At 42.4% G+C, this 24,436-nt stretch overlaps 1 protein-coding gene across 1 annotated transcript in view; it reads left to right on the top strand.

The window, feature by feature from the left end:
- Positions 1–24,436, top strand: part of OGFOD3 (2-oxoglutarate and iron dependent oxygenase domain containing 3) — a 67,802-nt gene that overhangs the window by 9,719 nt on the left and 33,647 nt on the right. The window contains exons 3-4 of the mRNA XM_060253407.1: positions 6,599–6,674; positions 8,415–8,457. Coding sequence (XP_060109390.1) covers positions 6,599–6,674; positions 8,415–8,457 — 119 coding nt within the window. The remainder of the gene's footprint in view (positions 1–6,598; positions 6,675–8,414; positions 8,458–24,436) is intronic.

Here is a 24,436-nt window from a genome sequence, read left to right as displayed (position 1 = left end):
TGGAGGGGAATTTCTTTTGCAGCTCATTGTTCCCCTTAATTCCTTACCGAAGGGTACTTTTATGCTTTAAGTGAGCTTAGATGACAGTATTCCTAATGTGCATTGAACTTGGGCACAATAGCATCGTTTCTTGCCAGAACAGCTTCATAAGAATAGAAAGCGATTATTTCCTTTCACACATTTGGACCTATGAAGCTGTCTAAAATGAATTCAGACTATTGGCCTCTCTAGCTCAGTATTGTCTCCCAGGGTCTTAAACAGAAATCTTTGTTTCCCAACACTTGCTACCTGAGATCCTTTAGCTGAAGATGCCCGAGACTGTACCTGGGATTTTCTGCATACAAAACGTGTGCTCTGCCACTGAATCATGGCCTCACATAGTTATTGTGGGGATAAAATGTAGGAGAGGAGAACAATGTAAACTGCTTTGGGTCTCCTTTTGGGATAAATGTGGGGTATAAATGAAGTAAACAAAAATACATTCTCTCTGTTCAGAGAGAGAGGCAAGAGAAAAAAATCCTTAAGAGAAATCTTGCTAGTGGAAGTTTGAAGTTTGAAGCTGTGGTTATGGCAGACAATCTGAGCATCTGCTTGTTCTTTAATGGGTCAGAAGCTAATGATAAAAGTAGCCCAACTCTAAAGCTGCTTTGAATTTGCATATTTAAGATAGTGTATAAATAGCTTACATAAATAAACTTACCATAATAACTCTTTACATAAATACATTCTTTGATCATATGTGTTTATGTTTGTGTCAGGACTTATGGGGATCTTAAAAGTACCAGACATTGTACAGCCAGTGTGATGGTGTAGTTAGAGGGTAAGCCTGAGATTTGGGAAACCCAGGGTCGAATCCCCAGTCTGCCATGGAATCTTCCTAGGTGACTTGCTCTCTCTCAGCCTTACCTGCTTCACAGAGTTGTCATTGTGAGGAGAAAACAGAGGAGGGGAGAATGAATTTTTAAAAAGATTACCCAAGCTCCTAGTCAGTCCCAGTGTCTGCCAATACTCGTCTTGCATGGTTTAAGACAGGGGGTGTCAAACATGCGACCCTTCACTCAGAGGGCTTCTATCAGACCCTGAGCAACTGGCTGTCATCTGCTTCCTTGTCCCTCTCTTTTCCTTCCTTCTGCATAACAGCTTGCTTTGCAAGACTTGCTCAATCACACAGGAACTACAGAGTAAAACCTCCGTTTCCTTCATTGGCTGAGGCTCCTCGCTTGGGAAGGAAGGGGGAGAGAGATCGCTTGCTTTGCCAGGCTTTTTCAGTTGCACAGCAGAGCTGCTAAGTCAAGCCTCTCTTCTTTCTATTGACTGAGGCCCCTCCCCCTCCTCATATCCTGGGGAAGGAAGAAAAGCGCCAGAGCTTTCTTTGCCCAGTTCCCTGGATCCCATGGGAGATCAACAAAGAAAGCACCAATGAGTGCTAATGTTTTAAGTGTGTTTTAAGTTTTTTTTTTTTTAAAACCCTTTAATTGTGTTTGTCTGCGTCCTTTGTAAAGTTTATGTGTCTGCTACCTTATCTTAAATAGGTACACGCATGGTTCAGTCTGACATGGCCCAGCCCGCCTGGCCCAATATGGCCCGGCCTGACAAGGTCACGTTTGTGTCGGATTCATCCCTCATAACAAATGTTTGACACCCCTGGTGTAAGATTTATTCCCCTGTTGCATCACATATACTGAGTCACTTGTTATGCAAATAGGTGGTCTTTTAATAATAGCAGCATTGACTGTCTTAGGAACTCACAGTCTGTAAGAGAATCCTAGCACTATGGCTGAGGCAGGGAAGATCACTGAGCCTGATGTTTAATAGAGTGGGGCATTCCTTAACAGCATAGTCTAGAGATGGCAGAATTACCAGTAGAACAAAAAGCAAAAGGGGCTTCTTTTTGGGGGGGGGGGGTGTCATGTTAATACTTCTGCTTTTCCACTCTGATGCAGCTTTTTGAAATCTCCACTTGAAGGCATTCTCGAGATACTCTTCGTGATGGTCCCTCTCTCTTCTGTATGCAGTATATATTACGTCTAACTTGGTCTGAGCCTGCTTAGTGCTGCTGAGAAGTGTGTTGGAACTTATCTTCTACTGGTTTTGTGTGGTCTGTGTTCTTGCTAGTCCCCCAAACATTGCTGCTTCCTCGTCCTTACTTAAGACTGTAGTGTAGTATTTGGCAAAGCTCTGCTTTGAGGAGGGTACCAGTAGACCAGAGTAAGGGTAATCTGGTTAGTTGTTTTGAGTTGTTAGGTGTGAAATATTGCAAAAGGCTCTAAAGTATGCATCTGCCCACCTTCTTGATTATGTATTAGTTCAGCTAAAATGTGCTTTTCTTCTTGCCCAGCACTGCAGTAGCTGGTATCTTTTTTCTCACACAACCCCTCCCAGAGTCATAGCAGATCAATCCTTCTGCACTTACCTATACAAATGTATGTGTGAAAATACACATCTTTGATTCTGCTTTGCCTGCTAGTTTTGAAACTCTCTTATGGACCTATAGGATTTACTCTTTGAAGGGGAAAGCATTCTCTCTCTCTGCTGATCATCTTTACTTCCATAATTGGTAATTATCCTTTTGCCAGCATAGAAGAACCCAGTTCAGATGTACCCTGGTGCATCTTTTTCCCCATCCAGCACCTGCACGTTCCGTAGAGGCAAAGGAGTCTGTGTTCTGCCTTGCTTAGCGTGCTGCATTAAACCTGAAGACTCTGTTTTCACTTAAAATAACCATTCGTACTGTCATTCTTGTACTTGAGGAATCCTTCATGCTAAGGAAAAAGTTAATTCTCAAATGGGGCATTTGTTTACAAAGATCAACCACCTCAGTTGCTTACTGCCCTCGATGTTTAATCTGTATTTCTTCTCCAGTTCAGATATGATGATGCTGTATATATAAAGAAGGGAAAATAAAAATAGGCAAAGATGTTCAAATAAAATACAAAGTGCTGTACTTTTAGTGAGGTGTTTCTTGTTTGTTTAGCCGACTAGAAGAATTCAGAGTGGGTACTTTTGAGTCGGACTCGACTGTGCGACTGAACAACAACAAACTTTTGCAAATAACTAGTGATTTTTTTCCAGGTCTTTTATTCTGTTTTCTTATATTTTATTCCTGATTTCTTCTGCTTAGAACTGAGTGGAGTGGTTACAGAGATATAAATTGGTTTCAGATTGTGATTTGATAATCCTCAAAGTTCATGCTGTACTCTGAGCCATGGACGGAAACTTCTGTGCTCCAGAACTAGTGAAAGATTCTCCCAGAGATTCTGTATCCTGGCAGAACCTGAACTAATAGCTGAAGACAAAACTTTTGATCTGTCAGCAAGACAAGTTATTTGGAAACTTTATTGTGATTTTTTTCCAGCAGTGTTTTTCCCTCTGGAAAAGTGCAGAATAGAAACATTTTGAAGAATAATTGGCTTTTGCTGTTAGAAATCAGTCACTGCAATGTCACACACATTTGCTCAAATATAAGATCCTGAAGCCATGATGGACCTTCAAATGAGCAAATGAGAATATTGATGGTAGCTGGGATGAGTAGTTGTCAAGGGTGTCTATTGGATTGGCCTGAGAACTCAAACTCAACATGTGTAATTAATCAGTCTTGCTGTCCTGTGGAATATTTTTTGTTAAGGCGTTAGAAGAGGCCAATGTATGGGGTGTTATCAAGGTAAAAAAGTATATTGTAGAGTTAAGGGAACGCTGACCTGGATAGCCCAGGACAGCCCGATCACTGAAGCTAAACAGGGTTGGCCCTGGTCAGTATTTGGAGAAGAGACCACTGAGGAAGTCCAGGGTCTTGTCAACTTCTAGAAATAAATGTCGATAAATCAAAAATACTTACTTTTTCACAGAATAAAAAGGTCAGGAAACCTTGGAAAATTGAAGGCAACTCTACTGAAGTTATCATTTTAAGTATCTCGGTGTTTGTTTTAATGATAACCTTTCATGGACTGTGCATATTAAATCCATTATTCAGAAGCTTCATTCAGCATTATGTACCTTGAGATTTTTTTTTTTAGGGGGCAAAATAAATACCTGCCCTTCCAAAACTGTACTACACAGCAGTTTTGCCAATGATGCTCCACACTACTGGCCCCCTGCAGTTGTTTGAGACATTTTATTCACAAATAGCTTCCTGTTTCTTGTATTAACTCATTGTATAGAGTTGTCAGTAATTCACCTAAAGCTTGGACTTCCTCAGATCCTCACTCTAGCCTGAATAAAAATCTTCAAATGTAGAACTTGCCTTGCTGACCTGGATTAATCCTTTTCTCGTCTAGTTATAATTGATCCTTCTATATACTCACACATGAACACATGAAGGTGCCTGAGCCAGACCCTTGGTCCATCACAGTCAGTGTTGTTTACTCAGACCAGCAGCTGCTTTCCAGGGTCTCAGGCTGAGATCTTTCACATCCCCTCCTACCTGATCCTTTGAACTGGAGATGCCGGGGATTGAACGTGGGACCTTCTGCATGCCAAGCAGATACTCTGCAAGTGAGCCAAAGCCCCTCCCCAGTTCAGGGTTGAGATACAGATCCAGCACATTCTGATATTTCCTATCACTACCTATTTATCAGCTATGGCAATCTGACTTGTATTAATAGAATAAGTAGCAGTGCATGTGGGTAGAACATAGGAGGCCATATAGGATAGCATGTTTAGGCTTTTAAAAGAAAGGACTGGTTTTAAAAAAGCATTGGTTTTAATCTTACGCTAGCTAAAGGAACTGAAAGTGCATTTCACAGTTTACAAAGGTGCTGAGGTTTCTAAGCAACTCAATAAAAATGATATCTTTCCCAGAGCACCGGGCAATTTAGGCTAGCAGTAGGATGGGAGAAGGGGCCTTCCAGAACCCTGGTATTGTTATTAATCTGCTCTCCTGGCACATCCCAATAGAGAAGAGCCTGATTTAACACTGAACTGTCACCAAATGGTCCAGAGATCAGGAGGAGGAAAACAGGAAAGAAGGGTACTTTATTGCCCCTTCTAGAGTATCAGAGCATCTCTCCTGGATGAGTAAACAAGATCTGATTTCGCCAAGCCCACCCCAAATTAAGATCTGCCAATGGAAAGATGCCAAAACCATGAGGGCTTATTTTGTATCCAATACTGTCTGTTTGAATGTTTAATGTGTTCATGCATCACAACTGGTACAAGACTTTCTGTAATCCTTTGTCTCACCGGAGAGCTGGGATGTCCTGAGGTCCTCTTGTGCCTCGTGGGCTCAGATCTCTCCCTATCAGTACTGGTATAATATTTTCTTTATTAATAAAGCTTTTTTTCAGTTATATCTCTTTTCCCAGGATCTTTCCGTGTGTTCCTTGGTTGGGCTGGGAAACACAACGGCCCACAGATTTCTGTGCAACGAGGTAGTTCATTCACAATTAGGCGTCCTGTTTACTGAGCCAGTTTTAATAAAGAAAGCCTTGCCAAATAGAACATACTTGCCCAGGAAAATATTTTTAAAAGAGACTGAGGTATGTTAATTACTGATATTAAAAATAAATGCTCTCGTTTACATTGTGACATCTTGTTTAAGGATGCTTTTACTCATCAGTCTTATTTTTATTATTTAACACTCCTAAATTTAGATGAACATATAAGTTAGGGTGATGTAATGCTTTTAACTTGGCTGAAATGATGGGACAATTTAAAAATATACCTTCAGAACTGTTCTTGTTCTTGTAAATATTGCAATTTTTAATATCATTGCTATTTTTAAAAGTCCCATGATATGAACATATGAAGCTGCCTTCTACTGAATCAGACCTTTGGGCCATCAAAGTCAGTATTGTCTTCTCAGACTGGCAGTGGCTCTCCAGGGTCTCAAGCTGAGGATTTTCACACCTATTTGCCTGGACCCTTTTTTGGAGATGCCGGGGATTGAACCTGGGACCTTCTGCTTCCCAAGCAGATGCTCTACCACTGAGCAAGCAAGCAAAGCAAAGCAAATTTTATTCTTATATCCCGCCCTCCCCCGCCAAAGGCGGGCTCAGGGCGGCTCACAGACATGGCAAGCATGATTTGGTTAAAATAGATAAACAATAATTTAAATAGTACAATTACATAAGTTAATACTGAGCCACCCTCCCCTAATATGAAGATGTGAAGCTGCCTTCTACTGAATCAGACCCTGGGTCCATCAAAGTCAGTATTGTCTTCTCAGACTGGCAGCGGCTCTCCAGGGTCTCAAGCTGAGGATTTTCACACCTTTCTGCCTGGACCCTTTTTTGGAGATGCCGGGGATTGAACCTGGGACCTTCTGCTTCCCAAGCAGATGCTCTGCCACTGAGCCACTGTCCCTCCCCAATATGATAAATATATTACACCCTGGACGAGACACTTGGCAAGCATTCCTGATTGAGATTTTTATTTTCCTGCAAACTAAAAAATTACGTGGTGGATGTTGCTCTGTTTTGTTATATATTTTCCGTACATCTGACAAACTGAGTTTATTTTAAGGATGCTAAATCCAGCAAAAGGCAAATGAGCAGGCTCCTTGCTTTGTACGCTGGGAAGATTTATAAAGGGCAAATATGACTGTGGCACCAGAAGGTGAGTAAGGGGGGATAAAACCTTCATTTTGCTTTGTTTGTTCCAGGCTGCACTCCTCGAAAGTGTGGAAGAGGTATAACAGATGCCATTATCAGTAGGGTAGAAGCTGAGAGAATCCGAAGGTAAATTTCATTTTCAGAATTTAAATTATCTTCATTAATAGCTGAAAGGGAGAATAAGGTGTGGTTTTTTTTTACCTTTCTGGAACTTATAGTTTGTTGTTTTATGTGCTTTCTACTTTTCACACAGAAAGGCGAGTGGTGATGGAGAGTATGAATTTCTTTGCTCTTCCTTGCCATATATTAAAAAGCTAAATAGCCAATCCAAATAGAACATAGCAGAAGATTAATGACATATAGAATTATTAATATAATAAGATAATTTGTTTTTATTCTGTTTCTAGGGTAGGTCACTATTATTCCCATTTTACTGATTGGGAAGTGAGACTGAGACTAATTAAAGACTAACCAGTGACTTTATAACAGATAAGAGACTTGAGACCTGTGACTCTGTCCGAAAGTTGAATTATGACTAAACAATTGAGACTGTGGTCATGAGATTATGTTCTTCTTTTTTAGAGGACAATTTTTCAGTGTCCACTTCAATTGCTATGTTGGCCACAGAGTTAGTGTTAACCAGAGTTTCTATTTAATCAGGATTTGAGACTGGAGTTCCAATATTCGTTAACCATGACTAAAACTAAAAGGAGCTTGACTTGGCCTTAAGCCCAGAATTCTGCTGCACATTCAGATACTGGACAGTTGCTTCATGACATCGGATGTGTCTCATCCCAGGCCTGGGGTTTGAACCCCACAGTATGACGTGCAATGCATTGTCTAGCTTCACTGGCAGGATTTGTTTTCACCTGACATTGTTGTCACTTCAAACTAACTCCTTCAAAAAGTGACTTTTCCTCATAAGTGAACATTATGTGAATACTCTGGAGTAAACAAGACATGGTCTTTCATTCTGGAGTAAGCAAGGTCTCTCATTCTAATTTTTTGCAGTTAAGGGATAGCTGTTAAGTCATTCTCTAGATGGACTCTTGCACTCAATCAGAATAATAGTTGAGGGATTCTAGATGAACTTTATCTATAATAATAATAATACTTTTTATTTGTATCCCGCCCTCCCCGCACAAGCAGGCTCAGGACGGCTCACAACATATAAATGCAATACAATAGAATAAAATCATACCTAGCAATAAAATCATCTTAAATCAATGTACAGTTACATTAAAATTAACATTAAGGTGCTAAATAGATCTTCTTGAGTTCAGTGGAAAGAAAAGAAGACATACACAGCGACATTATCTTAGCTCGGTATGGGCGAAGGCTATTTTGAAGAGGTATGTCTTACAGGCCCTGCGAAATTGGTCTAAACATCGCAGGGCCCGTACCTCCTCCGGGAGTTGATTCCACAGTAGTGGGGCTGCAATGGAGAAGGCCCGATCTCGGATGGTCTTTAATCTGGCCTCCCTTGGCCCAGGGATATTCAGCTGGTGTTTACCAGCTGACCTCAGTGCTCTCTGGGGCTCATATGGGGAGAGACGGTCCCTCTACATGTCTGAGCTAAGAAAAATGAGACTTACTCTAACTTTTCCAGTAACCTGTCTAGAAATGATCGGGTTAAAGTTGAGCTTTGTATCATCTGGGTCCTTATTAACAAATATTGATTCTCTTTAATTGCTGGTATATGCATGTCCAGTGTTCTGTTTTACTCACTGTGATGTCAGTGGAAGTGGGCTTTTATATTCTGTCAGCATCAACACCAGCAGGTCTTATTTACTAAGTACATATAGGCAAAAAACCAGGAAACTGTGTTAAAACTCTGTTCTGATTTAACATTTTTTTTATCCATAGAATAGCAGAGAAGGGCCTGTCACTGGGAGGATCAGATGGAGGGGTGAGCAGTGTCCTGTTTCCTTTTATAGTCTTCTGGCGTCCATGCAAGATTCTTCAGATTTTGCTTTGTAATATGTTTTGGGGAGGAGAATGAGAGTGGGAAAGAGATATAAGACTCATCCTGATGCAAAAGCCTCCAAGAAAAAGAATGCCTCATTCTTCTTCATCTATGTCCCATAGTGGATTTTTCAGTCCAGACATGTGACAGGCTTCTTTGTTATTTCAGCCTAACTTCTTGGTTGTTGCAGCTTTTTTTCCCTAGCTTCCTGTCCCTCTTCCTTGAAAAAATGTTACGCCTGGAAAGTGAATGTTATGTCTTGAATTGTTCTCTTCATTCCATCTAGCTTTTGAATACAGTCCTTCTTTTATGGTGTCTTACCTTATATTCTAATAGCAAAGTTGGCTAATCTTTGGATACTTAAATCCAGTGACTAGACCTGTGAATGGGCAAGACAGATCTTTCTACAAATCTGAAAAGGGCTCCAGGTCTGCAGAAGAATATGGAATTGGGGAAAAAACATAGAGGGCTTTAAAAATCATAACAGGAGCTCCTGTAGCTTTTAACAGTGGCTGTTGCTAGGCAGCCACAGTATTCCAGGCTGGGTTCTGTCAGTAAAAGAAGGAGGAGAAAGGACCCTTTCCAGGACTATTTTGGCCTTTGAAGGGAGGATTCATTAGGGCCAAGCCTGACTAGGGTTTCCAGCTACAGATTGGGAAGTTCTGGAGGTTTTGTTATGGAGTCTGAGGAGAGCAGAGTTTGCAAAAGGGAGAGGCTTCAGTCAGATATAAATTGCAAAAGAGGCCACCTTCCAAACCAGCTATTTTCTCCACGGAGACCGTTATCTGTTGTCTGGAGTTCAGTTGTAATTCTGAAAAATCTCCAGCTCCTACCTGGAGACTGGTAACCTTGGGCCTGGCAGCAGCTTCTGGATGACTTGAAACTTCTTGACTTGTGTTATCCCAAACGGGACCTCCTCACATGCAAGCCAATACTGTACAAGGAGGAGACCAATCCTGTAATGAATCATACTTTTAATGCATTAAGAGGGGGAAGGATTCAAACTATCCTTCCCAAATTAGCAGTGTAGCAAGCATCGGATTTATACACATCTTAATCGACAAACCACCTACTGGTAAGCTAAAATTACATGTCTTAGCTCATTTTCCAGTTACCATATTTGATTACAGCATTACAGGTGTGTGTAAGTGACCTTTCGAAGGACCCATGCATACATAAAAGGGGTTCTTCGTAGTTCAAAGAATACATTATTTGGTTCAAAGAGCAAGCATCCTACTAACCTCGGCAGTATGCGGACTGATATAGAACACAGATACGTTGTTAGCTAAATTAAGCAAATACCAGTTCTTCTGCTTCCTCCTTCCTCCTTCCGCCAGTAAGCCAGGTAAACCAAACGTGACTTATTTACTAAGAGTGCTGCGTTCTCTAAAGTCTATAGTCAGAGAACTGAAATCAGTCCTGCCCTCAGAGCCTTTTTTTATATCTTGGACATTTTATTAAATCCCAAAATTAAATCTGGGTCCATCACTTGCATGACTCAACTAGGCCTGGGTACTTGCTAGTGTTCAACAGCAGCCACCCTATGAAAGCCAGTGTGTTGTAGCGGTTAAAACAGAGGTGTCGAGCTCATTTGTTATCAGGGTTGGATCCGACATGCCGTAAATGGAACTTTGAGGGGCTCGGCCATGTGCATCGTAAAACGTTATGCCAAGTAGTGGAGATATGAACTTTATAAAGGATGCAGACAGACGCAAGTAAAGATATTATTTTTTTACTTAAAATACAAACATGCTTAAAACCCTTGCAATATTTGTTTATTTAACAAATATCTTTGATAACTGACACCTTCCCCCCCCCCCAAAAGAAAGATGCCTGCCTAAAATGAAAAGGTGGGGGAATAGTGGGATTTGGCAATGCAATTTTAAAAATAAAACATCAAGAAAAAGCACAAGAATCGCAGCAGAAACTGAAAATATAATATGCTCTGAGCCTAGGAAAATATAAAATGGCTGAGCATTGCAAGCTTCTCTCCCCCCCCCCCCCCAAGTCTACTCATGGCTGTCAGTGTAATTGTTACCAGAATTGCTGGGATCTCCTCTTTTTATGGGGGGGAATTAGCAGGGGCAGACTGTAGGTAGAGCCATTTTGGAGCGGTATCTCACCAGGTATATACCAAGGTCCAATTTCAGAAAGAAGATTCCAGATTTAAAATAGTTAAAATGTTTACTTAGAAAAATATATATAAAATACAATCACACTTGGAACACTCAAAATACACACAATCAAGAAACTTTGAGGGAGAATTACAGAGACAGTGTTACCTGTCCGGATGTACAGAAGTCCATGTAGAAATGGAGATGGGGACATGCACAGCCAGCGTGTCATATCAAAGAGGCCTATTACTTTGAGTAACGGGTACAACCTGCCTAGGTGCCCACAGATTGCACGATGGGGTGAGGTTTGCTCTCATGTTTTATACTGTTTGGAGGGGTCGTGCTGCCTCCAGGAGTATGATTGCATTAACAATCGTTGATGGGCTTTTCTGGATGCTTTGAATGGCGTTCCAATTTGAAACAAAAGGTGGGAGTGGGTTCCTGATGTGTGTCAGGAAGAGCCATATAGTTTAATGCTTGAGATTAATTTTATCTCAGTATTCTGGGGAAAGAAGCAGGAAGAAAAGGGGTTTTCTGCGATGGGTTTTGCACATTAACATAGGGTAACACAAAAGGTGTTTGGATAGAGCTTTTGGAGACATGGGAGGATTATACATAAACTGCCTGCTAGCTATAGAAATGCAGATACTGTAACCTGGTAGAACCCATTGTGTTCTGACATTCCATTGCAGGGTGGGGAGGAACTAACCTCGAGGATGCCTGTTTTGCAACCTGAGACAGAAACCCTTTTTGGAGCGTCTTGGCAGGCTTTTGGCCCAAGCAGAGTGTGTTCCTACTTGGTCGGTTTTTGCAGGATCTCTGGTTCAGGTCAAAATATGGGATCCCCTTGTTTGTTGGGGTACTTCCATGAGTCAGGCAGTGCCTCTTGGCTGCGTAATGTCTCCCTTTGGCTGTGGGTTTCCAAATTAGAGTATTCACTCAGGCACCCATTCTCAGGTACATTCAGCAGAGACAAGCTGGCTCAAAACAGCAACCATTTATTTTCAAACAACTGCAGCAAGCAACAGCTTCAGCAGCATACAAGCACTGGAAAGTGAAACTACTTGGACATCATTCCATTGAAAGACATAGCAGCATAAACAAAGTTGCAAGGAAAATGTGGAATGGATTTTTCCATTAAGGTATTTGGGCCCAGATAGACTACTCTGGGACTAGAATGACAGCCCTCAGAATGAAATGACAGTCTCTGGTAGTAGCAGAAGCATTCTGGGATTGGATTGAGGGTCCAAGAGTGGAATTCCATTCCCAAAATGCTGCTGCTGCTCCCAGGGAATGTCATTCCACTCTGTGCCCTGTCATTCCAGTCCCAGATCACTGTTTCTATTGCTAGAATCAATAGAATATACTCTTGGTGCAACTGATTGTTATTTGTGTTTGTACTCTTTTATATATAAATATGTGTGTGTGTGTGTGTATTGCTAGAAACAGTCCTAGAGTGGTCGATCTGGGCACATTTTCTTTGCAACTTTGCAAGCCCAGAAGAGGGAACTTCAGCAGCTTCCAGCTTCAGAGGATGAGGACCGGCAGGGTAGGGGGAGGGAGGGGGAAAAAGAGCCGCAGGTCAGATTAAAGTCATGGGTGGGCTGGTTCTGTCCCATGGGCAGTAAGTTTGATTCCCCTGGGTTAGACTTTACATTTTTTGCAGTCCTGATAATCCCAAAAGGGAATAATTGTTAAAAAGCTTCATCTGTGCCATGTGTTTCTCATATCTGTCGAAACTCAGAGAATGCTTGAGAAGAATATCTGTTTGGTCCGTGATCTTTGAGAGACGCCTACCTTGGATTAAACAATGGTTTATTAATTTTAATAGTATCACGGTCCTGATCCATTTCCTCCCAGTGGCTGCTTTTTACATCTGGGGAACCAAACCTGAATCTGCAGTGTCGCATATGGTGGTTTGGCCCTCGTGCTCTAGCTGTGCATTGTGTGGCGTGAGCAGGGGGTTGGGCTAGATAAGCTGTCAGATCTTTGTTCTAGGGCTCAGTTGCTATTGGCTGTTATTGTGCTTCAAGGCACAATTCCCAATGCTGGTATTTTTCTTTAAATTGTTTGGGTCAGACATAGAGTCAGAAATGTTTCTTTCTGGTTTTGAGATCCAAACCCCATCTAAAATTCAGAGCTAAAACAAAACGATTCCGAAATATAACCGGCCATCCTGAAGAATGCATTCCTTTTCGGCATTGTTTTTAACCTTCCCTCTGAACCCGTGGCGCAGAGTGGTAAAGCAGCAGTCCAACTCTTTGCGACCCCATGGACAAAGTCCCGCCAGGCCCTCCTATCTTTTACCATCCTCTGAAGTTTGCTCAAATCTGTGTTAGTTACATCAGTAACGCTGTCCAGCCATCTCATCTTTTGCCGTCCCCTTCTTTTGCCTTCTGTCTTTCCCAGCATCAGGATCTTCTCCAGGGAGTGCTCCCTTCTCATTTGGTGGCCAAAGTATTTGAGCTTCAGCGTCAGCATCTGACCTTCCAGGAAACTGTCAGGGTTGATCTCCCTTAGGGCTGACTGATTTGATCTTCTTGCAGTCCAAGGGACTCTCAAGATTCTTCTCCAGCACCACATCTCAAAAGCATCTATTCTTCTGCGCTCGGCCTTCCTTATGGTCCAGCTCTCACAGCCATACATTACTACTGGGAATACCATCACTTTGACTATACAGACTTTTGTTGGCAGGGTGATGTTTCTACTTTTTATTATACTGCCCAGGTTCGCCATAGCTGTCTTCCCAAGGAGCAAATGTCTTTTAATTTCATGGCTACAGTCACCATCTGCAGTGATCTTGGATCCCAGAAATGTGAAGTCTGTCACTACTTCCATGTCTTGACTTCATTTGACTTCACACTCCAGGATGTCTGGCTCAAGGTCAACGATTTCACTGTCATGGTTGTCAAGGACATTGAGATCCTTCTTGTATAATTCTTCTGTGTATTCTTGCCACCGCTTCCTGATCTCTGCTTCTGTTAGGTCCCTACCGTTTTTGTCCTTTATCTTGGCCATCTTTGCACGAAACGTTCCCTTTATTTCTCCAATTTTCTTGAAGAGATCTCTTGTCCTTCCCATTCTGTTATTTTCCTCTATTGCTTTGCATTATTCCTTCAGGAAGGCTTCCTTATCTCTCCTTGCTGTTCTCTGAAAATCTGCATTCAGTTGGGTGAATTTTTCCTTTTCACCTTTGCCTTTCACTTTCCTTCTTTCCTCATCTATTTGTAAAGCCTCATCAGACAGCCACTTTGCTTTCTTGCATTTCTTTTTCTTTGGGATGGTGCTGATTGCCGTCTTCTGTACAATGTCACGAACCTCCATCCATAGTTCTTCAGGCACTCTATCAGCTCTAGTTCCTTAAGCCTATTTTTCAACTCCACTGTATATTCATAAGGGATGTGATCAAGGTCAAACCTGAATGGCCTAATGGCTTCCCCAGTTTTCTTCAGTTTAAGCCTGAATTTTGCAATTAGGAGCTCATGATCTGAGCCACAGTCAGCTCCAGGTCTTGTTTTTGCTGACTGTAAGGAGCTTCTCCATCTTTGACTGCAGAATATATAATCAATCTGATTTCTGTGTTGCCCATCAGGTGATGTCCATGTGTAGAGTCACCTTTTAGGTTGTCAGAAGAGGGTGTTCACTATGACCAGTTTGTTCTCTTGACAAAACTCTATTAGCCTTTGCTCAGCTTCATTTTGTTCTCCAAGGCCAAACTTGTCAGTTGTTCCGGTTACCTTATGACTTCCTACTTTGGCATTCCAGTCCTCTATTATGATAAAGACATCTTTTTTTGGTGTTAATTCTAGAAGGTATTGTAGATCTTCATAGAACTGGTCCACTTCAGCCTCTTCTGCATCAGTGGTTGGGGCATAGACTTGTATTACTGTGATATTGAATGGTTTGCCTTGGATACGGACCGAGATCATTCTGTCATTTTCGAGATTGTATCCCATTACTGCCTTCCTCACTCTCTTGTTAACTATAAAGACCACACCATTTCTTCTACAGGTCTCTTGCCCACAATAATAGATTTAGTGATCCTCTGAGTTAAATTCACCCATTCCCATCCATTTTAGTTCACTGATTCCCAAGATGTCAATGTTCAGTCTTGCCATCTCTTGTTTGACTGTATCCAGCTTACCTTGATTCATAGATCTTACATTCCACATTCCAATGCAGTATTGTTCTTTGCAACATCAGACTGTTCTTTCACCATCAGACACATCCACAACTGAGCGTCCTTTCGGCTTTGGCCCAGCCGTTTCACTCTTTCTGTGGTTACTTGGACTTAGCCTCCACTTTTCTTCCCCAGTAGCATATTGGGCACCTTCTGACCTGAGGGACTCATCTTCCAGCACCATATCTTTTAGTCTTTTGTTACTGTCCATGGGGTTTTCTTGGCAAGGATACTGGAGTGGGTTGCCATTTCCTTCTCCAGTGAATCACATTCTGTCTGGGTTCTCACCTGTGGCCTGTTCATCTTGGGTGGCCCTGCATGGCATAGCCCACAGCCTCATTGAACCCCGCAAGCCCTCTCGCCACATCAAGGCAGCAATCCATGAGAGGGAGCTACTGACCACTAATTGAGAGTTCCAGCTTCCAGTGGGGGAGGACAGCCGCACTGATTACAGCGTCCTGCAAGTAAACTTATTTTGGCTATTTTTTATCTGAATGAATGCTTTTTACTGAAGCAAAAAACACTTAATTTTTCTGCAGTCAGAGGACTGAAGTGCCTGCTATTTGGTTCTTAAAATAAACCTTAAACGGCTATGAGCTCTTATCGTCATGATAAACCAGGAACGCTGAGTTAATGAGGCTGCTGCCAGATTCAGTCACAACTATTGGCCTAAGCCTCAGATATTTATTATTCAACATTGGCATTATAGGCATTGCAGTGGGACTGTAGAGGGGCTATAAAAGAAAATGCAAACGGACAACTTTAATTATACCTGAAGGAATATCTGTTGATATTGGAGGACATTCTTTTAATTAGCAATTACTGGCGTGGGCTTCAAGATATAGCACGGCTGTAAGGATAGGAACAGGGAATGGCTTCAAATAAAAGAAGGCATGATCCAGAAGATACAGCTGTTGATCCTGCTAATAAACAGAAAAGAATTGTGGATTACTTTGGCACTAAGGAAGCCTCCCCTTTTAATCTTCCAACTACAAACCGTTACGCTCCCTTGTCAGAAATTGAGAACTCTTGACAAAACCCACGTTGTTGAAACGGACATTTTTCTAGATAATATACCACAACCAGCAACAAGAAATGAAACAGCAGACAGTACTTTGAAAGAAGCTACTCTGTTAACTGCTAAGACAGTGGAACATATTTTTGCAGCAATGAGTGAAATCAGACTAAGCCTTAAACAACTTATGGAAAAAGTAGCGAATTTAACAAAGCAAAGGACTGCAACACTCCGTGATACTTCTCCTTATTCTGCTTCCAGGGAGGGACGGTGGCTCAGTGGTAGAGCATCTGCTTGGGAAGCAGAAGGTCCCAGGTTCAATCACTCCAACTAAAAAGGGTCCAGGCAAATAGGTGTGAAAAAACTCAGCTTGAGACCCTGGAGAGCCGCTGCCAGTCTGAGAAGGCAATACTGACTTTGATGGACCAAGGGTCTGATTCAGTATAAGGCAGCTTCATATGTTTACCAGGAATTAAAGCAACTTTAAGGGAGGGACTGTGGCTCAGTGGTGGAGCATCTGCTTGGGAAGCAGAAGGTCCCAGGTTCAATCCCTGGCATCTCCAAAAAAGGGTCCAGGCAAATAGGTGTGAAAAACCTCAGCTTGAGACCCTGGAGAGCCACTGCCAGTCTGAGAAGGCAATACTGACTTTGATGGACCAAGGGTCTGATTCAGTATAAGGCAGCTTCATATGTTTACCAGGAATTAAAGCAACTTTAAGGGAGGGACTGTGGCTCAGTGGTGGAGCATCTGCTTGGGAAGCAGAAGGTCCCAGGTTCAATCCCTGGCATCTCCAAAAAAGGGTCCAGGCAAATAGGTGTGAAAAACCTCAGCTTGAGACCCTGGGGAGCCACTGCCAGTCTGAGAAGGCAATACTGACTTTGATGGACCAAGGGTCTGATTCAGTAGAAGGCAGCTTCATATGTTCATATGTTCCACTAATGCAGTTTTAAAAGAGGCTTCCCTGAGGGGTCAGACTCAGGCAGGTGAAAATAAAGCCTGCAGCCTGATCCTGCAATCTCATAAGGTCTGCTTAACAGTGGGTTCATTTAGAAATCCGATGCCCAGTTGGAGGACTAAGAAACAAGCTTTCTCCCATTTGAGGACACTTTCCCCCATGTTTAATGCCCCAATAGACTTAACCTCTTTGGAGACTTTATTTTATTCCAACAGAATACAGAGAGTACTTTTAAATTTTAACAGCACGAAGATGCCTGCAATGATACTTCGTCAGAAATCCTTCCTGGCATCTAAGGAAATCTTCCCGGCCAGAGTTTTTGCTAACATTATAATAACTCCGTTACTCCCTAAGGTACAACATGTAAACTTCACAGCAGGCAAGGTCTCCCTCTTGGGAGACAGTGATCTCGCAAGCAGACAGTGATATCGTAAACAAACTATTCTGCCTATTACACCAGAACATTTTCAAGGTAATATTGGCTGTTCTTATCTTGAAAATTCTATGGAGAAGGATCTAATTAACTCCTCTCGACTCTGCCAGAGGAGGAACAACTAGCAATAACAGCAAGACTGGATTGGGTAAGAACAAAGCTTTTAAAGTCAGGGAATGTAGAAACAACACAAATAATATCTCAACAACCAGATGGTGCTTCATTGAAGATGATAAATACAGACACAAATCCTCAGTTTAACTTTATGACTGACAACACTAAAGGCCATCAAATTTCTTGCAATAGCTATCAAATGGAGGTTGACCTGCATGAGCCTCCTCGTGAGCAGAACGTCTCAGCACAGGGAGAACAAGAGAAACCTGCAGCGAAATGAATCACCTTGCCAGCAGAATGCTCAGATACAGGAATTACAACAACAAGATACATCATACATCATTTTACTTGTATCCCGCCCTCCCCGCCGAAGCAGGCTCAGGGCGGCTAACAACATTAAATCAATACATTAAATACAATGATTTCGAACAATAACAAAATGGTTGCATTTTCCAAGTCCAAAAAGGAGACCTAGATAAAATCTCAAATGATTGACAGCTAAAAATACTGTCATGGAACCTGGAGGGATGGTCTAATATGCTCTCGGACTCAGAATTTCTAAAATACCTGTATGGTTTTGACATTTTATTTTTACAGGAAACTTGGTCCCAAGATTTTATCTCTATAACCTTTCAGGGGAACATATGCCATCCCAGCAATAAAGATGCACTCCAAGGGATGGGGTAGTAGTGGCCTGGCATTTCTAGTTAATGTAGATCTAAAAGTAGAAATTCAAGTTTTGGAAAGTGTTTGTTCAAATTATATACAGACAATATTAATTAAGGGGTTGAATACAAACCCCCTCTTGTGCATTAATGCCTATATACCACCAAAGAACTCTAAAGCCATGGCTAAAGGAAAGCTGTGGGATCAGTTATTTGTAATGATTGAAGATCTAACATTCCAATATCCCAGATCTAACAATTCTAGGAGGCAACTTTAATGCCAGGATAGGCACAGGGGATTTTGATTCCTGAGCAGACGCCTATGCCTATGTTTCAGAACAAGCTTTTCTTTTGGATCGTCGTCATTCAATAGATTCTATAATAAGTAAATCAGGCTTAAAATTGCTAGAGCTGCTATCCAGATTTAATCTTTACGTACTGAATGGGACAAACTTTTATAAGTCAGAGGGCATAAATACCTACTTATCTTCACTACATCACAGTACAATAGACTATATAACTGTTACTCCTGCATATAGATAGCACTAATAGAATCACTTGGCAAACTTAGCTACCTAGTATTAAGTAAGGATAAAATCCGCTATGATTTCATAAACTACATTATTTCTCACTATAAAATTCCAGACCACTAGGCCGATCTGAGAACAGGGGAGGACAGAGATGGAGATTAAGACGTCCATTGCCATGGCTGGAAGCCTGGCAGAATAACTCCATTTTGCAGACTCTATGGAATTGCAGTAGGTCCCACAGGGCCTTGATTTCAGATGGAAGCTTGTTCCACCAGGCTGGGGCCAATTGGACATCCTTCAGGTCAGGGATAACCAAAAGTATTGATCGATAGAGTGTAAAGCTCTGCAGGACACACATGGGAAGAGATGGTCCCTGAGATATTCAGAAGCTCTGGCAGCATAGACCTTTAAAAGTTAACACCAGAACCTTGAACTGGATCTGGTACTCTATAGGCACCAGCTGTTGGTGAAGCACCAGCTAAATGTGAGCCTGCATAGGTATTACCATCAGCACACATGCCACTGCATTCTACACTAGCTGCATTTTCTGGGTCAAGTTCAATGGCAGCCCCGTGTTGAGAGAGTTACGATAATCAAGCTTGGAAGTGACCATTGCACTGATCACTGTAGCAAGGTCCTGGGAAGTGAGATAGGGTAGCAGTTGCTTGACCAGATGATAAAAGGCTGATTTTGCAACCCAGATAACCTGGGCCTCCATAGAAAAGGAGGGATCCAGAGTAATCCCTAGGCTTCTTCACCTTTGTTGCTGGTACCAAAGGTGCCCTGTCAAAGGATGGGAGATGGATTCCCAATTCCAGATCCCCACAACCCAGATACGGGACCTCCATCTTTATTGGATTGAGTTTCAATTGGCTTTGTTTAAACTAGTTCACTCCCCACTTACAGTGTCCTGGTCAATACCTCTGGCAGAGTCTGGCCATCCATCCATCAACAGATAGAGCTGGGTACTATTAGCATATTGATGACAGCCCAGCCCATGCCTCCAGACCAACTGAGCAAGGGAGCGCATGTGGATGTTAACATTGGGAGAAGATTGCCCCTTGCAGCACACCACATTCAAGTGGGTGCCGCTAGGACAACGCCTTCCCAAGCACCACCTTTTGTCCTTGACCATAGAAGGAGGAAAGCCATTTCAAGGCAATCCCCTGAATCCCGATGTTGGCGAGGGGGCGGGTCTAAATGTCTGGTTTTTATAATTTTTATTGGTTTTAACTACAAAAAGATAAAGCAGTGCCAAAGATACATAAAAGGGAGAAAGGGGTATTTACAGAATGAAAAAAGCAGAAACAGAAAAAAGTACAAATATATCAATTATAATTCTACATCCAAATAGATTACCCAGATCATTCTACCTGAAGAAGAAGAAGAAGAAGATGATGATGATATTGGATTTATATCCCGCCCTCCACTCCAAAGAGTCTCAGAGTGGCTCACAATCTCCTTTCCCTTCCTCCCCCACAACAGAGACCCTGTGAGGTGGGTGGGGCTGGAGAGGGCTCTCACAGCAGCTGCCCTTTCAAGGACAACCTCTGCCAGAGCTATGGCTGACCCAAGGCCATGCTAGCAGGTGCAAGTGGAGGAGTGGGGAATCAAACCCGGTTCTCCCAGATAAGAGTCCTCACACTTAAGTGGTTAAGTGTAGTGGTTAAGTCTTTAATTCTGTGCTCAGTGTTCCGTGGGGGGCAGGGTATGCGATTCCACAGGCTTGAGTTCTAATCCTGATGTTCCCCAAAAGTAATCTTGTTACTCAGGGGTGTTGAATGTCTGGCCGACAGGCCTGATCCAGCCACCACAGGGCTCCTATGAGGCCCATGAGCAACTGTCATCTGCTGCATTCTCCCTGCTTTCATCGATGACCATTTTTTAATTTCTACCCTGTGATGAGGCAGCTGAGCCAAGCAGCCTCTCACTCTTTCCTCTTCCCCCTCTCTCTTCCCAAAGGGGGATGAGGAACCTCAGCCAATGGAGAAACTTGGCTATGTAGTTCTGCTGTGTGATTGAGAGAGCCTGGAGCGCCAGGCTCTTTCAATCACACAGGAGATCTACTGAGCCAAGCCTCTCTTCCTTCTTTTGGCTGAGGCTCCTTTCCCTCCTCATATCCTGGGGGGGAGGGAAAGAGGGAGAGTTCTTCCTCTGAGACAGAGGCCATCTCTGTGGTTTATTCCCGTAGGTCCTTTAGGGAGGCAGGAAATACTTTTTTCCACTTCCTTTTGGCGACTTTGGAATGACCCCTCCCTCCAGTTCTATTCCTGCCTCAGTAATGAGTAGCAGCAAGTTCAACAGGCCTTTGGAGACCCACAGGGATCAATAATTTTTCTTGGTTTTTTTTAAAGCGCTCCCTTCAAGGTTTTTTCCTTGGCCTAGATGGTGGCAACGGCCACTCAGATGCCTTCCTGACTGACAAGGAGTCAGAGGCACCCACAGCAGTGATTGCCATGCCAGCAGGGCCAACTTGCCTTCACAGTTTGTTTGTGCTATCTGTCCTGACAGAGCCCAGAGGCAGCTAAAGCTAAGATTGCTTTCCTTGATTAAAAAACTGTATACACGCACCAGCTGTCAAGTTAAGTAAAATCTCCAGGGAAATTTAACTTCGGAAATTCCAATTTGTAAGGGTGTGAAACAGGGCTGTATCCTTGCCCCAGCACTTTTAAATCTTTTTTTAAATGATCTACCCCTGTTTTATATGCAGTCGATGGGCATGCCCCTAAAATTGCTCACCGTCACGTTCCCATCCTTTTATATGCGGATGATGCCGTCTTAGAGTCATGTTCCCAAATTGGATTGAGGCGTCTATTATACCAGGTTATGACCTATCTCAATAACAACGAGTTAACCCTGAATTATGGGAAAACAAAGATTTTAGTTTTCTCTAAATCTTGGAAGCAATTATTATGGTCAGTCCAGGGAAACCCTATTGAACAGGTCAAAACTACCAAATATCTGGGGATTAATTTTTCCTTTAATGGGAGCTGGGCAACCCATCGCAAGTGCGCTCTAACAGTGGCAAGAACTAGTGCCTTGGCTATTGCCTGTTTCTTTTATTTGAAAGGGAACTGATATGTCCCTTTGGCCCTAAGAGCTTTTAATGCGAAATCTAGCCCCCAACTTTTATATGGTGCCCCTATATGGATCAGTGCCTTTGATCACACCACTGAAGGTCTACAATCCTTCTTTTTGAGGAAAATTCTGGGACTACCCAACTGTGTTCCTTATGCTGCAATTTGCATGGAAACTGGACTCGCGCCTGGCTTTTGACCTTTAAGTTTTGGCTGCGCCTTTTATTTAATTCTGATCAGAATTCTTTCACCTTTTTGATGCTGATGGACCATCATGCATCCAAATGGTTGACCCTGATCCAAAAGAAAATCACATCCATAGGAATTTCCTTGGATGCATTTTATCTATCCTCTGCTTCTGCGGTATTTCAATCCATCAAACGTAGACTACTAGATATCCAGTTGCAACGTCTAACTGAGGCAGCTCAGAAAACTTGCTTCCCAAGCTATCTGGGTTTATCCCAGATTCCTGGGCTTTTAGCTCTCTATTTCCTCTTTTTAACTGATCCTCACCAAAGAAGAGCATTCATGCTGGCTAGATTTAATGCATCACCATCGGCCATCCTTTTCGGAAGATACCACAGAATCCCCCACAATCTTAGACGATGCCCTTGTAGTCAAGGAGTCATCGAAACGGTCCCTCATGTTCTTTTGGACTTCCCTCACTTTGTTAAAAAGCTGTATGCTCTGCCTAACTATGCTGATGAGTTATTGCAAATGACCCCAGTGGATGACCCCGTGGCAGCGCTTCAGTCCACTGGTCTGTCTGAGGATGAGTATGGGTCCATTCGTGATGCCCGAGACAAGAAAGTTGAGGCTACTCTCAAAAGAGTTCACAATTCCATTGCCATGATGGTCAGAGCTTCTACCACAGCCTCTATCTGAAAGTGGCCTCCTTCTCTGCTGATGCCACATTGGACATCCTAAACTTCACTTCCAAGGCTATGGCCTTCATTGTGACCAAGGCTTTAGCTAGGGGGGTCCTGTGACTAAGAACTTGGTCTGCGGATATGCTTTCCAAAACCATCATCACTACCTATCCTTTCCAGGGAGAATATCTTGACAAATCCTGGTGAAGATACAAGAAGAAAGCCACTCCCCTATCCACCGAGGAACTTCTCGCAAGAAGTTTAAATCTTCCGTTACAGTGGAGGCCATAGCCTTGGAAGTGAAGTTTAGCATGTCCAATCTTGATTTATTGCCATTGCTCTTAGCTGTGAAATAGAAGCGTTTATGCAAAATATGCCATCTAGAATAAATGTTTTTGTGAGTTTTGAAATAGTTCTGAGCAGAACCTATGATCCGCTTCACCACTAGCTTGTAGAAGAGACAGTTTTTAGCTCATTTCTTTTAAAGCATCAGTTCTGTTTCCTTAAGTCCAGTTCTGTGCAGAGATCATGAAAATGATTTGGAACATTTCTCTGTATCCAGGGAATAGCTAATGAGGGCTAAGCAGTGACGTCTGCGAGTGTCATGTCCTTTGTGCTTTATGTCAAACTGCCTTGTTTTTTCTTTATTGTAAGCACTACAATGTTCAGTTGTAGCAGTGCATTAAGTAATGCATATCTTTGACTTGCCTGTATGTTCTTCTCTCAGGATTTCTATCTACATTTCTATTTCCAGCAGGTGAAGGGATTCAATTAATGCCTTTTCTGATAATCATATTTCTTATTGTTCATGCACCCTCTACATTGACTTGCCAGTAGTTATGCAAAAGTCAAGAGATTTACGTCAGTGGAATTATATTTCTCCCTCCCCCTCCTTTCCTTCCCCTCCTGCTCATCTGTGATTGTTTAAGCTAACCTTGGCAGTTTCCTGAGTCTCCAAGATATCTGAAATTGCCTATACATCTTTATCAAGGTTATATAGGAGAACATTATTGTTATTCCTAAAATTAATTCAAGGGATCGAATGCATGAGGCTTTTCTTTTCTGTGGAGGAAAGGAAATCTATTGACTAAGGTTCTAAATAGTCCAGTGAGAAATCCAGAACTGAACAAAGGGTTGGAATCAAAACAAAATAGATGCCCTTGACTTTATGTGTTTTATTCAAATTAGTTGCAAACGTGTCTTAAATTTAGATGTGGTAGGAAACAATCTTTCATGTCTGTTTATGAGAGCTTTTGATATAATTACCTGTTGATGTGTTGGGCTGGTAAGGAGAGAGATATTGATAAGAACTTAAGAGATGCCACGTTGTATCAGGCCAATGGCCCATCCAGTCCAACACTGTCACACAGTGGCCAAAAAACCAGGTGTCGGTAGGAGGTCCACCAGTGGCGCCAGGATACTAGAAGCCCTCCCACTGTTCTCCCCACCCAAGCACCAAGAATACAGAGCACTTGCCCCAGATAGAGAGTTCCATCTATACCTTGTGGCTAATAGCCACTGATGGACCTCTGCTCCCTAAGTTTATCCAATCCCCTCTTGATGCTGTCCATGCTTGTAGCTGCCACCTCCTCCTCCTGTGGCAGTGAATTCCATGTGTTAATCACTCTGGGAGAAGAAGTAATTCTTTTTTTCTGTTCTAACCTGACTGCTTAGCAATTTCATTGAGTGCCCATGGGTTCTTGTATTGTGAGAAAGGAAGAAAAGTACTTATTTCTCTACCTTCTCTAGCTCATGGATAATCTTGTAACCTCTTATCATGTCACCCCTCAGTCATTGTTTTTCCAAACTAAAGACCCCCAAGCGCTTTAACCTTTCTTCATAGGGAAAGGTTTCCAACCCTTTAATCATTCTAGTTGCCTTTTTCTGCACTTTTCCCAATGCTGTAATATTTTTTTTGAGGTATTGTCATGATCTGAGGCCTAGAGGGCAGGGAGAAGCCTGCCTAGGA

Source organism: Heteronotia binoei, chromosome 13, assembly GCF_032191835.1.
Source record: "Heteronotia binoei isolate CCM8104 ecotype False Entrance Well chromosome 13, APGP_CSIRO_Hbin_v1, whole genome shotgun sequence".
Taxonomy (NCBI): domain Eukaryota; kingdom Metazoa; phylum Chordata; class Lepidosauria; order Squamata; family Gekkonidae; genus Heteronotia; species Heteronotia binoei.
Note: the sequence above shows the minus strand (reverse complement) of the source record. Positions and strands in the feature narration are given on the sequence as shown.